General features: G+C 40.4%; 1 protein-coding gene across 2 annotated transcripts in view; it reads left to right on the forward strand.

Moving 5' to 3' along the window:
* Positions 1-11,905, forward strand: part of GOLM1 (golgi membrane protein 1) — a 34,401-nt gene extending 22,496 nt beyond the window's left edge. For both annotated transcript variants that reach the window (XM_009561633.2, XM_054054190.1), the window contains exons 6-10: positions 3,082-3,217; positions 7,705-7,834; positions 9,081-9,368; positions 11,324-11,437; positions 11,767-11,905. In XM_009561633.2, coding sequence (XP_009559928.2) covers positions 3,082-3,217; positions 7,705-7,834; positions 9,081-9,368; positions 11,324-11,437; positions 11,767-11,831 — 733 coding nt within the window. In that variant the 3' untranslated portion in view covers positions 11,832-11,905. The remainder of the gene's footprint in view (positions 1-3,081; positions 3,218-7,704; positions 7,835-9,080; positions 9,369-11,323; positions 11,438-11,766) is intronic.
* Positions 11,906-14,542: the final 2,637 nt, after the last annotated feature.

The following is a 14,542-nucleotide window of genomic DNA, read 5'->3' on the forward strand; positions in this document are numbered from 1 at the left end:
GGTCTCCTTGGAGCCTTCCCTTCTCCAGACTGAACAGCCCCAACTCTCTCAGCCTGTCCTTGTATGGGAGGTGCTCCAGCCCTCCGATCGTCTTTGTATCCCTCCTCTGGACCTGTTCCAACAGCTCCATGTCCTTCTTACGCTGAGCATTCCAGAACTGGACACAATACTCTAGATGAGGTCTCACAAGAGAGGACTAGAGGGGCAGAATCCCCTCCCTCACCCTGCTGGCCGCACTTCTTTTGATGCAGCCCAGGATACGGTTGGCCGCCTGGGCTGTGAGCACACACTGCTGGCTCATGTCAAGCTTCTCATCGGCCAGCACTCCCAAGTCCTTCTCTGCAGGGCTGCTCTCAATCACATTGTTTCCCAACCTGTATTGAAACTGCAAAGACATTTTGATAATTCTTCCATGAATTAGCATTAGGAAAATCAGACTGTAGAATAATGCCAAGTCAAGAAGAAATGGTAATAATTAATTTCTCAGTTCATAAAGTTGTAAAGGTAATTAACTTGCCAGTTCATAGCTTACTTGTTTACCATTCCACTTCCTTTCTGGATGTGAACTACAGAACAGAATTTTTGATTTTAAAAAGAGGGGAGTGGAGGAGCATGAAAGTACAATTAAACTGAGTGACCTGCTGTTGTAGAGGGCACGTGCCCTAATTCCTCTAGATTAGCTAGTAGCTTGTTTGCAGCTTGAGAAACTGGAGCATGCCTGTCTGAACCAGTTGCTGTTACACTGCGGGGTATTAACACTCTGCTAGAGCCAGGCTCAGAAATTCATCCCTCTTCTGTTTTAGTGAGAGAATCATAGAACCATAGAATCACCAGGTTGGAAAGGACCCACCGGATCATCGAGTCCAACCATTCCTAACACTCCCTTAACCATGCCCCTAAGCACTTCATCCACCCGTTCCTTAAACACCTCCCTGGGCAGCCTGTTCCAGTGCTCAATGACTCTTTCCGTGAAAAATGTTTTTCTGATATCCAGCCTGAACCTTCCCTGGCGGAGCTTCAGGCCATTCCCCCTTGTTCTGTCCTCTGTCATTTGGGAGAAGAGGCCAGCTGCCTCCTCTCCACAACCTCCTTTCAGGTAGTCGTAGAGAGCAGTAAGGTCTCCCCTCAGCCTCCTCATCTCCAGGCTAAACAACCCCAGCTCTCTCTCAGACGCTTCTCGCAAGACTTGTTCTCCGGCCCCCTCACCAGCTTCGTTGCTCTTCTCTGGACACGCTCCAGAGCCTCAACATCCTTCTTGTGACGAGGGGCCCAGAACTAAACACAGTATTCGAGGTGCGGTCTCACCAGTGCCGAGTACAGAGGGAGAATAACCTCCCTGGACCTGCTGGTCACACCGTTTCTGGTACAAGCCAAGATGCCTTTGGCCTTCTTGGCCACCTGGGCACACTGCTGGCTCATGTTCAGTTGGCTGTCAACCAACACCCCAGGTCCTTCTCTTCCGTGCAGCTTTCTAGCCACTCTTACCCCAGTCCGTAGCACCGAATACGGTTGTTGTGCCCCAAGTGCAGGACCCGGAATTTGGCCTTGTTCAACCTCATGCCATTGGTCTCAGCCCAGCGGTCCAGCCTGTTCAGATCCCTTTGCAGAGCCTCCCTACCCTCCAGCAGATCCATGCTCCCACCCAGCTTAGTGTCATCTGCAAACTTGCTAAGGGTGCACTCAATGCCTTCATCCAGGTCATTGATAAAGACATTGAACAGGACTGGACCCAGAGAGGGTGGGTGCTGGAAGGGATTTTGCGTACAGAAAGATGTGTTTGCAGGGTCTGTAGCTGATAGTATACATTGGGCTCAAAGTTACCTTAAAATGTAAAAATCCCAAAGGAGAGAGTGGAAGAGAAATTAAAAAACAGTTAAAAAAACCCTACAAACTCCTTTGCCACCGGGACCATGAGGGAAGAGCAGCAGTGTGGTCTCCAGCCAAGCCTGTTCTTTGGGCAAGCTTCCAGTGCAGTGGGTGCTGACAATGATGATTTTTCACCATATTTTCCTATAGCAGGATGCACTTCTCATCAGGATCCACTCAAACCCATGACTGTTTGTTTCTGTTCACGGTGGGATCAAAGTGTACTTAAGGTTGTATGATGAGTGGTTTCTAAGCCTTCTGCTTAGAAACTTCTGTGTGTGAGTTATGGAGTGACTTATCTGCCTTGTTATGCACTAAACCTTGTTCTTATTCTAATATAACCCAAAATTTACAAAACAGGTTGTGAAGAGAGTGGGGGGAAAGCTTGATCTTGCCCTAGTGGTAGCCACTTCCCATGAGAAATCTAGCTTGACAGCAGTGCTAGGGTTTGCACAGGATCCTTAGCAGAGCCACAACAGGGGAAAATGCTGCCCTGGCAGCTTCAGGAAGAGCACTGCCACAGCAGCCTAGGGCTTACCAACAGTTTGCAGAGCTGTGAGCAGAAGGCAGGCTACAGAACGGCAGACAGAATAATTCTGGTGTCAGGAAGGTTAAGGCACTAAGGGCACTGTGTAACTGTTAGAAGTATGCAAAAGATACACAACACTTGCATCCTTAGGAAATAATTCCTTTTGGAACTTAAAATAGCTACTGATGAACTCCATTTCTGTAACATGTTTTGTTATTTCTTGCAGCATTGCAGCTTGATGAAATATTGAGAAAGAGTTCAGTTTGCTAGCAGTAGCTCACACCTGTTTTTTATTTCAACTAGTATCTTGTTGTTTCCTCTCCCTAGCTAAAATCTAAATACGCCTTTCTGTTACCATACTAGAAATGCATCAGGGATCAAAATTGATTTTGATTTCACCGAAACTGACTGGATACTGAAAGACAAAATTTGTGTAGCCTGTTGGGCTGGTCTAGCAGAAGCAATTTAATTTCTTCAAGTAGAACCTGGACTACCTGCACCACAAGTTTGTCCTTAGGACGCAGGTTAACATTTCATTTTTTCCTACTGACTTCTCACATACAATCACAGAAAACAGAATGAAGAAAATAACAAAATTGAAAAAAAGGAGTAAAGCATTTCACAGAAGAACATTTTAGAAGTGCATGGATGAAAGTCAACAACTGTTCACTTCATGTTTTCTTCAGGTCACAGTGCATCAATCAGATGAAAGAATTGAAAGAACAATGTGAAGAAAGGATAGATGAGCTTACAAAAAAGGCTAGTGATATACAAGTCAAAGAAAACAAAGACCTCTCAGAAGATTCAAAAAGAAATAGCCAGGTAAAGTCTGAGTAATTTCTTTAAAATCTTTTTCATTGTAGTTCTTAGGGGGTTTTCCACCTTTCTGGTATCTCCAGCTAACACTAGCCTGTCTCATTAAGTTTTGTACTGCTCTTCTTCAGATTTGTTGAATGTTTCTGATCAGTGGGGAAATTGAGTGATTCCAAAGATGAAACAAGACAGAGGTCCTGCAGGCGACTCCAAATCACTGTGTTTTTGAGGTGGGCAGAATTCCAGAGGTGATGCTGGCAGTATGTAGCTGACTAAAGAGTAGTTGAGCTTTGGTTCACAACTCCTTTTGACTATAACAGCTTAGTTGCTTTGTGTGTTGTCTGTACTTCAGAGTAGCAGCAAGCCTTGAATGTGGTATTGTAGGCTCAGTGTCTCTGAGATCCATCAGCTATGAATTTTCTCAGAAACACCCATTTCAGCCTTTTACAGTGGGAATGAGGGGAAGATCAAGTGTTGTAGCTGTTAGCTTTTGGACATTCTGAGTCAAAAGAACCACGAAAAGATGTATGTGACATGAGACGGCTCATTAGGGTAGGGCAGGCTTGCCGCATCGGCTTGTCTGCATGCCAGCTGACTCTTTCTTCTCGAGGTATGGAGGATGGAAGGAAATCCCACAAAATGGAAGTTTCAGATCGTCCTGATGTCTTGGCATGTGAATTATTGATACTTCTTCAGTGAAGTTACAGTTTTTACATATGGTTGCAGTGGGGCCTTTGCCCCAGACCCTAGTGGCCAACACTCATTGCGAAGGCAGTGGGGTCTGGTGGCACATGCTGTTTTTTCCTTTGGCTAGGAAAAGGCTAGTAGGAGAAACAATTTGATGACTTATGGAAGTGGAAGGCCTAACATAATACGAGTTGAAGCTGGGTTTTGTAAATAGTTGGAAAGGGGTGAGAGAAAATGGCTAAAACATTTGCCTGGAGACTGCTGGGTGTTCAGACAATGGTTCCAGTCTGTGTTCAGTCCTTTATGTTAAATGGTAGGAGAGGGAGCTGCAGAAATATTTTGTGACCTTTTATGCTGGGAACCTGTGTTGTATGACAGCTGCAACGTGAATGAAGCATTAGAGAAAGGAAATGCTAGCCAACTATTCCTCAAAAAAGTAAGTTAAAGCTCTTATTTGTCAATAATTTTTATCAACAATATATAATAAGTAAAAAAGTAAATTAAATAAGTAAATAGAAACTAGTGATAGTAACTATATAGTAATACGTAAATAAAAAGCCTATCCTTTGGAGGTGATACATGATTGTCAAACAAATGTATCTTGTTTAATGTCAAGGTATAACATACTATTTGGAAAGTTAACATGTAGAAGACCATACCAGAGAGGTGGTCAACTCGATTTCTAGTGTGCCTTTGCAGCAGATTTTCATTACAGTTCCTTGCACCAGATGCTCTCTTTTTGTTGTTTTGTGGGGTTTTTTTTTTTACCATTTCCAGTTTAGAAGGGAAATCATCCCAGCAGGAATCTGAGCAGTTTGGCTGAAGCCCCTCTGTAGGTTCAATTTTCAGTCTCCAGCAGTAAGTCCCGTAGCTGGAAGCAATCTTTTCTGAAAGCAGACAGCAAATGATGGAGGGTAGGTTATCTGTTCTCCTTTTAATCTATAGATGGGATGGTCCCAGATGAAAGAACTATGAATGTAGCTACAGCCTAAATAAATTCTGTTTGTGTTCCCTAATACCTGTGACAGCGTTTTTTATGTCAAGCTGTAACCTTCTCAGTTGTTTGTTTGCCCAAGGATTGAAATTTTTTTTCTTGTGCAAAACCAGAGATATTTATCATTAGTGCAAGGAGACCTTGAGCAAATCTATGTACGTTTTCAGCCTGTCTTCTTCGCTGGAATGATTGCCCTTTGTAAGATGTACCTGCATAGGTAATGGAAAGGTCAGAGTTAAAATGAAACAAAGAAACAAAATGTAGTGTTGGTTGGTTAATAAATACCCAGCTTTTCTTACAGCTCTGTATTTTAAGGAATGATGTATGTTTTGTTTGAGGAATATACAACATGTTCCAATTATTACCTTTTTATCCAACCACTGAAAAAAAATATCAGCATACACTCTTCTAATTTATTTGACACCATCATTAAAAATTGCTGAGCTAGAAATTTAAGATAATATAAGCTAAGGGCTTTTGCATGTTGTCACACCCCGACGGTAACAGAGTAGGACTCAGCATTGCACTTAAATGGTTAGTTTATTACCTATAGTGTTACAATTCTAAGTCAAGGGTATAAGCTTAATTCTAGACTGATATTAATATCCTGTAAGGGTTTGTGAGGTACTGTATGACCTGTCCAGAGTTCAGTGACAAAGTCTTTGTAGATGTGCCCACGAGGTTACTGCAGGTGAAGATCTTGCAGACGGTCTGGTGGTGAAACTCCCAGCTGAGAGGGAGCTCCGACCATGGCTTGCTCCACTTGCTCTCTTAGGGTCCATTCTCGAGTGGTCTGGAGTGATGACGTCTGGGTTGGCAGTCGGCCCAGCTCTTTTCTTCTTCTTCACCTCTTGTGAAGTGCAGCTGATAAGGGACACAACATGTTGTTTCGGCCTGGCCCGGCTGGTGCAGCCTCTACTGACACGTAGAGCTCCCGAAAACTCCAGGGCTATACATCAAGCCATTTCCAATGCACAAACCCCATGGTTTCTATAAGTCATCTAAATATAATATATATTGGATTCAATGCATAAAACCTTATTAATACTTATGCTTTCAGGGTCACTTTTGGTTCTTTGTTCTATGGGTGTGGTGTCAGGTTAGCGTAACTCTGCTATATGTGCCTGATTGCTCTGATATGTGGGGGGGTGACCATGGGCCAGGCCAGTCATCCTGATCAGCAACAAGTAGCAGAGGCATCATCAGTTAGGTTATTCTTCCCCACTTGTCCTCACTGCACACCTGCACTTGAACGTGACCATCGGCACGGGGTGATTGCCAGACCTTGGTCCCGCTCCTCTCCACCTCATGGATCAGGAACGCAGTAGCCATCTTCAGCAGCTCAAGGGGCAGTAATATGTCACATGTTTAATTAAGAAGTAATTTCTCGCTGATAAGTATTTTTGCGGACGACTTCATGCCCAACATGAAGTGAAAAACGGTCTTATGTTCAGCTTCTGATGATTTCTTCTGTAGAGACCTCAAGCGCAGGTTATAAAATATAAGGGTTTTTAAATACAGCATTTTTGTTTTAATAACTGAAGGAAGATGGAGTTCTTCAGAATATCCTCACTCAAATAATCAAATATTCTGTGGAAATACATGCTTCTCAAGCTTTCTTAAGAGTTAATACTGCATTATTTTTGTTGGTGTTGGACTTCATGGCGTTGACCCAATGAAGTTTTCAGTTATGCTTGGCTTTGACTCAACTTAAACGTTTTCAAAACAATCAAGTAATCATATACTACAAAACCTTAACAACTTTGGCTTCTTGGTTATTTAACCACCTCTTTCTGCAGACATTTTTCTAAGTCACTGCATGAACACTTGAAAACCTAGTGTTTTATTTACTTAGAACAATTGGTAGCTGCAGTCTTATCAACAATCATAACAGAAAACTTTTGACTGTATGATTTTCTATACTGTGACATTTCCTATTCATTTGTATAGTACCAGGTATAAAAAGGTTTATGTCTCTAAGCATACGCTTGTTCTTTCTCTATGTCTTTTGGTTATTTTAAACAAAGCAAAACCCCATGCAAAGATCCCTTCAGAACGGTTTCATTACAGTCTGGTTTTTTGCACCAAGGCTGGTATGGTGCAGCATAGGTTCCAGGCGCATTTCATGTTCAGTGCTTGTGTGAACTGCATTGATGTAGCTCTCCACCAATTAAATGCTAATACCAATTGTACATAAAATTTGAATTGCTAAATGGGAAGATCTTCAAGGTGGTGTACATCTTAGCCATTAATCTTTAAGCAGGACAGATGCTGAGAGCATTCTAGGAATAGTATTTAATACATTCTTAAGGAAGCTTCCTCACCTTAAATAGATACTGTTTTCTAGTTGATTTATTTACGTTTTTCTTTCTTAATCCTGCATTCAACATAGTTTTAGACCAGTTCTGTACAGGCTTGCCTAATTGAAGTTTTACAGTGCCCAAACTCAGCTTGCATGTCTGTGTAGATTACTAACAGTAGTTAATGCCATCTGTTTGCTTGTTCTGCTGACCTTGACTAAGTAGCAGAGCAACAGTAGAAGAATGTGTGGTGTTACAGTTCTGACCCTCAGAGAATAACAGTGTTTCTTATGAAACACTAACCAAGAACAGTAACCTCAGGGCTGGCTGCAGTTAGATTAAAGAAGTTGCCCTAAATTCTCCCTATGACTATTGCTGCTATGCAGAAACATCACTGGTAGTCAAGACTGCATGGTACTTAATCAGCAGTAAATATTTCAGTCCAAATATTTCAAAGTGTGTTAGGATTTTTTTTCCCCTGCTAAGTTCTTGTTCTGTGTACAACCACTTTATAGGTTAATATTCAGCTGCCAGCCTTGAAGGAAACTGATTTCAAGCAGGCTGACTTGGAACAGCAGAAACACAATGAAGATGTACCTAAAGCAGTACCTACAGTAAAAAAGATGGACCTGCTGCAGGCTAAAGGTGAGCTTGAAGTCACTGTCTTACTAGGAACTATTTAAGAACGTTTGTAATGTAATTGAGTATTTAAAAATCATTCTTGTATGCAAGATTAAATGTAAGAAGTGACACCAGTTGACTGAACTGTCATCAATTTCCCAGATATGGAGAGGTATAATATCTATTCAAGCATTTTTATTGCTAGCATTTCTACTGGTTCAACTTTGTTTTAATTGACATATTGCATGTGAAGAAAAATACAAATACTGACAATTCTGGCGTCTTGTTCCTTATTTAATATGGAGAAAATATCCTGGTTTGGGAAGCAATGATTTTCAAGCACCTTTAAAGTTTGCTTTTTTAATAATTTTGACATATCTAGCCTGCTACGCCATCCTATGGAATACCTGAAAGTTATACCTTAAATGAACACACATCTGTGCTTCCCATGTGCTGTCACTGGGAAAAATGTGAATAAGGGAAATGATATGAAGGAGATTAGATTAGTTAAGCTAATGGTTGCTTTTGGCACTAAACTCGCAAACTATTAATGTAAGTGGGTGTTGGTTTGGCAGAGTACTGTGTGTGATGGCAATTCAGTTTCCTATTTAAGTATTCTTACATGCTCTCTTAAATTAGTCTTGGGAGTATGCAACTGAGTGAGCTATTAGCTGAAGACAACATCTATATATAGTTTATTGAGGGAAATTTTATTGGTTTGGGTTTAATTAAAAATACAGATACACAGGGAAAAAAGATATGGTAATATCTGCTAAAAGTAATAGCCCTCCTGCACTTCCTCTTCTTACTTAAAAATAACAACAGCCTTGATTTACTTGCACATCTGCCCATGTGAGTGTGTTGTGGTTTGAGCTACTTTTGAACACTTATCAGTTTTATTGATAGTGAAATGTAACACAGAAACCTGATGCTTCTATAGCACACTTCCATTTTTATTTAAACTGCTGTTTCACCTACTCCATTTGTTAACGTCACATATCAAAATTTTAAATAGAAGCGTGAATCTATTGACAGCAAACAGAGCCATGGTAGACTCTACAAGTCTCATTCTTTACTTGTTCCCAGTAGGAAAAACATGGGTTGTCTTTGACTTTCTCTTCGGAACTAATGTGGTTGAAGATGTTCTTTCACAGGAAAACCAAGAATTTAATGAGAAAGATAAAGCAGTATTTATTGAAGGCTTTTAACGTGTGCCACTAGTGAAAGGCATTAATATTTTTTTACTCAGAATATTTTTTATTGTTTTCAGAAAGAACAAATGCCCTACCTGACAACAGAAAACAGGAGCCTACCGCGGAAGAGGAGAGGCTTTCTAGTGAGCTGAAAAAAACACAGGACTCACTCAAGGCTGCTGCAGGTCCTAAGGAGGTGCTGCCTGAATCAGAGAAGGTGCTGGATCCATCTGAAGATGAAAAAGATGCAGCAGTGCAAGATGTGATACAGCCGGCAGCAGGGCAGGCTGCCAGTGAGGAAATTGAGAGGGAGCAGCTCCTAAATCTCGATACTAAGCAGGATGACTTGCCCCCTGGAAATGCCGGTTGGTAGCATGTCACATGTTGTTGACAACAGTAAAGAAATTGAAGTGTATAATAGGCCATGGTTTCTGCAGTAGTGACCACTGGCCAGACGTAGTATAAGGTTTCCTAAAGGTTAGTGTGACATGTAAAAGGTTCCTAGCAGTCTTGTACAGTCCGTGGATAAAAGTGGAGCCTTCTGCTAGTGCAACATGCAGCTACCAGGCTGGGTTCTTCTGTATCACCGTAGCAGCCTTTTGGTCTTTCTTTCCATTGTCTGTTCAAGGCATTCGGGGAAATTAGCCCCAAAACTTTCAGATATTGAGGCAAAAAGGATGAGATGTCCAAAGTTTTGATGAATGGAGAGAGATCACACATTGACATTTTGCAGTTAAGTCTTTTTGTAGCATGTGTAAATGCTAGCTGGCCCCATCTCAAAATAAGCTAGCATTAACAAAGCTTGACTTAACACTTCAGGTATCTGAAGTTTATTGCTGTGAGTCTGCAAAACTGCAGATCAGGTGTTTCAAAGGTGCCAGTTTGTGGTATCTACCACAGCTGACCCTGAACCGCATGTACACAGCGCTGAGCAGCAGAGTATTGATGTTGTATCTAAACCTGACCAGAATCTAGAAACCCCTCTATCTTGAGGAACTCAGTCTGAGGTGGAGCCAGTAGCCCAGGCAGAGTTATCAAGAGGAAGCCTTATCGCAGTCAGAGCATGGAACTGATGCCCACAAAAAGTGCTGTTTATCCTTTTCTAGTAAATGCCTTCATAGTCACAAGTAATGATATTAACAGTATTGATAACTTGGCAACAATTTCATCTACATTGCTAAAGTAGTATTTATCCACTCCAAAAAGATGCTGGCCAGGGGAGGCTGTCCCCAAAGAGATGTGAATATGTAAGTTACCTAAACAACTTACATTTTAACAGAAGTAAGTAGCAGAAAGATTAGGTAAAAAAAACCCTCATCCTTCAATAGTGCAAGAAAAAACTTCGCCATGTAGCCTGTGAAAGTTTCTGTGAGCTAGAAAGACTAGCAGGATGTTCTTAAGGCTCGATTGTTCAACAAAAATGCCATACCTTACTGCATAGGTTCCTTGCAGCCAAAGGAACCTAAAAGTTTGAGACCTTTAGATCTACAACTGTAAAAATCCATTTGATATGGTGGTCTGACCATGGGCAACATAAGGCTAAAAATTGTCAAGCCTGTTTCTAAGCCATTTACCAGTTAGAGGGTTTGGCTTGAGAACACTCAGAACCACAGACTTTGGTTTCTCTTTACTGGAGTATGCTTATACCTCTGTGCTGTTACGCTTTTTCCTGGCTGGTTAACTGAAAAGTAAGGGTGGTAGTCTGGCAATCAGAAATAATGTTTCCATTTACTTCTGAGCTCTCTAATTTAAAGAGATCTTAAGATGATAGTCAATAAAAATTGCTTGAGATGATTTAATGACTGGGTGAAGAAAATCTCTTACATAAAAGCACTTTTGTGTCAAGTTAGCACTTCACAAAATACTCTTCTTTTTTATGCTATATTCACAGCTTTCTGCTTAGTTAGACTAAAACCAAAAGGGGGTAGCTGAGATACAGTTTAGGATGGTAGTAATAAATTTAAAACCACCACCACAGTGCAGTTCTCAACACTGGATTCAGGTTTTACGCTTCCTTAGACTGTCCTTTAATGTATTCTGAACTTGTTTAATGCTTTTCCTTGCTGTCCAGTTGAGTGCTGACAGAATTTTTTACACTCTTCAAATCACAGAAAACTAATTTATCTAGTTCTTTAGACAAGATTAATAGCAAAAGCTGCTTTAAAATTTAACAGTTCAAAAGGAAAAATAACATGAAAACCTACACTGAACAGCAGTTCATTCAGCAGCAAAGTAAATTCTGTGGAAGACTGTTAACAGTAACTGTTTCTTGTGCAGATGGCCTTATGATAAAGCATAAAATGAATTATCACTTTTCCAGACAAACAGGAACAGGAAGCACTGAACCAGGACAAGAATATTGATTACAGTTTAGATGAAAACGAAGCTGAATCGGAAACAGACAAGCAAGCAGCACTTGCGGGGATTGACAATGGTAAAAAACCCAAAAGTTTTAACCCAAGTATACCAAACTGAAAACTTTAAGATGATATTTTGTATTGTATCTTGTAACAGATACAGCTAGCTTATTTCTGTTTGTTCTTTGACCCTTCTCTCAAGTTGTCAGTGTGACCTATGTTCCATGTAGCATGACTGAAGCTACCGTTAAAAGATATGGTGGGGACAATATCTGTAGCTTTGCTGTACGATACAATATTTAACAACCCTTTTGGAATTTCTCCTGCTGTGTTCTAGATTGTTTTCTAGATGAACAACAACCAGTTCTGCCTCTTAAAGAGATTTCTGTACATTTTTCCTAACTAGTTCAAAACCCTGAAGATGTGAAGAACCACTTATCTGAGCAAGGTGAAGAACGACAGAGGTTGTGAGCAAAGGAGGTTCATGACACAAGTTAGTCACTTCATATAAATGCAGCCATGATGAAAGCAAAGTGATGAGAATGTTTTGATTATCTTCTCAAGGCTTCAACAAGGACCCAAATGAAGTAGTATTTTCTTGTGAAGTTTTAGTACTGTTTCAGTGGTGAAAAAAATCATGTTAAATCTCTGGAAGCTTGTTTTGAAGCAGCTTGACCTCTGCAACGACTCTCTCCTTCCTACAAATTATAAAACTGAAATCAGCTGGCAGTAAGTGTAGTAACTTTGAAGTCGGCTAACTTGTACAGTCATACTACATAACGATACAGAGGTGTGGATTGCTGGTAGATGAGCAGTCCTCTGCCAAGGATGGATCTCTCCCCTGAGCAATGCAGTAGAGAAATCTCCAGCCTGGTTTTAAGAGGAGCTAACTTAATTTGACAAAACACAGAAAAGATGAAAAATGGCCCGTGCTGCAATCTGGTCTGTGCGTATTCTGACACCATTTACTGTAATGTAGATATGATTCACAAAGCATGACTGTAGTCCTCAGATATAGTTGCAGTGTGATATATTTTCCTGGGTCTACTAAGTGAAATCACTATCTGTATCTAGGCTGAAACACTTGTCCTGGTTGTGTTCTTAGCTTTTAGGTTAAACAAGGGGATTCTGACAATAGTGTCTTCTTCTTAAGAGATGAGGAGGAAGATTTTTCTGAAAGCTTTGTTCACAAGATCAGTACTACAGTATGGCTCAGTTACCACTAACTTGCAGGAGTGTAGACTCTAAAAATTCAAACAGACTTCAGAACTTTCCATGACAGAAGCTATCTGAAATGGTGTGCTATGACTACCCTTCACTCACCCAGCCACTACCTACTGCTAAAAAGCAGACAGACAGATGCTTCCCTTTTTAATAGCAATCATTTCAGCTGTCCAAAGTGACTAATCTCTGCCAGACTTCTGAGGAAGGTAAACCAGACTATGCATTTACCAGACAACTCAATATCTCCTGCAGGTGGCTGCAGTTGTGTAGTACTGTTATGCACAATGTATGTTGTTAATATACTTTGTCTTTTCTGTAACTTGTCAAATGTAATCTAGAAACTATTGACTTGTGATAAGCTACAACTACCCTCTAGTATCACGAAGGCACCCTTAACTGCAGTCCATCCTGCATTGTGTGTAGCCTGCTGTTCAAGTCTGACACCAGTGTTTGGAGCATTTGTGAGCTATGAAGCAACCTCTGTCAAGACAGCATGGGAGCAGACAGACGGGAATAACTTCCCCATGAGCGGTTCCATTTAAGAATATACAAATTTGTCCTGACTTTTTCTTAATGCTCTTCATTTCGTAACTACTTCTGAGGCACGTCATTCCTCAGTATACTTGTTTACAACTCATGTACCTTAAGATGCTGAAATATGCAAATGGAAGGTTGTTTTTTTGCGGATGAAAGAAGGAAGAGTGGTCATAGAGTAAAAGGCAGATCTCAAGTCATATGGTGCCTTTTAAGACTGAATAGGTAAACAGTTCACTGATAGAATTCAAGTTTCAGGTGGCAAGCCTAACAAAAGCACTGGCCTCTACTAGTATGTTCTTGGTTACTTTGTTTTCTTCACCATTTAAGTTGGGGTTAACTGGTCTGGGCTACTACAGTCAACATAGCAGGGAAAGAAATGCTTTAAGCAGGAAAGGAGGTATAAGCATCTCTTCTAACTGACAAGTATTGGTAAATCTGGGCTATTAAGTTATTTTCTGCAAATAATGGCCCATTTTAGCATCATAATGTTTACACATATTTTGAGTAAAAGGGGCATTTTCTTAGGGCTTAATCTGTAAACAATTACAGCTGAGATGAAGTTATTCAGGAATTTATTAGTGATTAACAAAGAACACAAAACAGTACAAACAAAAGAACAAACAGTGTCCAAGTTGAATGAATGGCTTTAACTTGAAACTGGTATAATCCCAACACCGACAAAATCCTTAAGGTAATCAATACACTGTTAGAGAATTCTTTTAAAACAAATTGTTTTGTCTGTATTTCTGTACACTAGCCAAACCTAATTAGGCTTCCTGCTAGCCAGCTAGATGTTGTCCTTCCCATAAACAAGACCACCTTTGTACAAGCACACTTGTTACAAGTCTGACAGCAGGGCCTCTGAAAAGCTGTGTAAAACCAATGTTCAAAAGTATAAAGGAATACAGTCTTATTCTCAGTGGCTTCAAGTGCTACAGGAATGTAGCATAGAGCAGTAGATTTCTAGTAGACAATGAGCCTACTCTTCTATAGTAGACAATGTCTGTCTACTGTATAGACTTTTAAACGACTTCTGGCTGAACAAAGCAAGATACTCACTTGGAACGGTTGTTTACATAGTGTTGTCTATCACTAAAATTTTTAGTTGCATGAGGCAGGGAATCTGCTGTAATCACCTTGGGGATAAATTAACAGTAGTCCTTCATGTTTTTTTAAAAAACTAAGCCTGATCCATTATAGATAAGCATTTTTAAATAAAAATAAACTTCTCTACTGTGTGTTCACCTTATTCTGTACAGTTCATCCACTTATTAATGGAAATGGGAAAGATGATTCCTGTTGTCTTAAGTTCTATAAGTAATGTGGGTTTCTTTTCTACTTGCTGCTTCCTGTGGAGAAATACTGAAGACTGTCCATGGACTGCTATCATATAGTTAAACATTTTTAAGAGGAAAGATTTT

Source organism: Cuculus canorus, chromosome Z (genome assembly GCF_017976375.1).
Source record: "Cuculus canorus isolate bCucCan1 chromosome Z, bCucCan1.pri, whole genome shotgun sequence".
Taxonomy (NCBI): domain Eukaryota; kingdom Metazoa; phylum Chordata; class Aves; order Cuculiformes; family Cuculidae; genus Cuculus; species Cuculus canorus.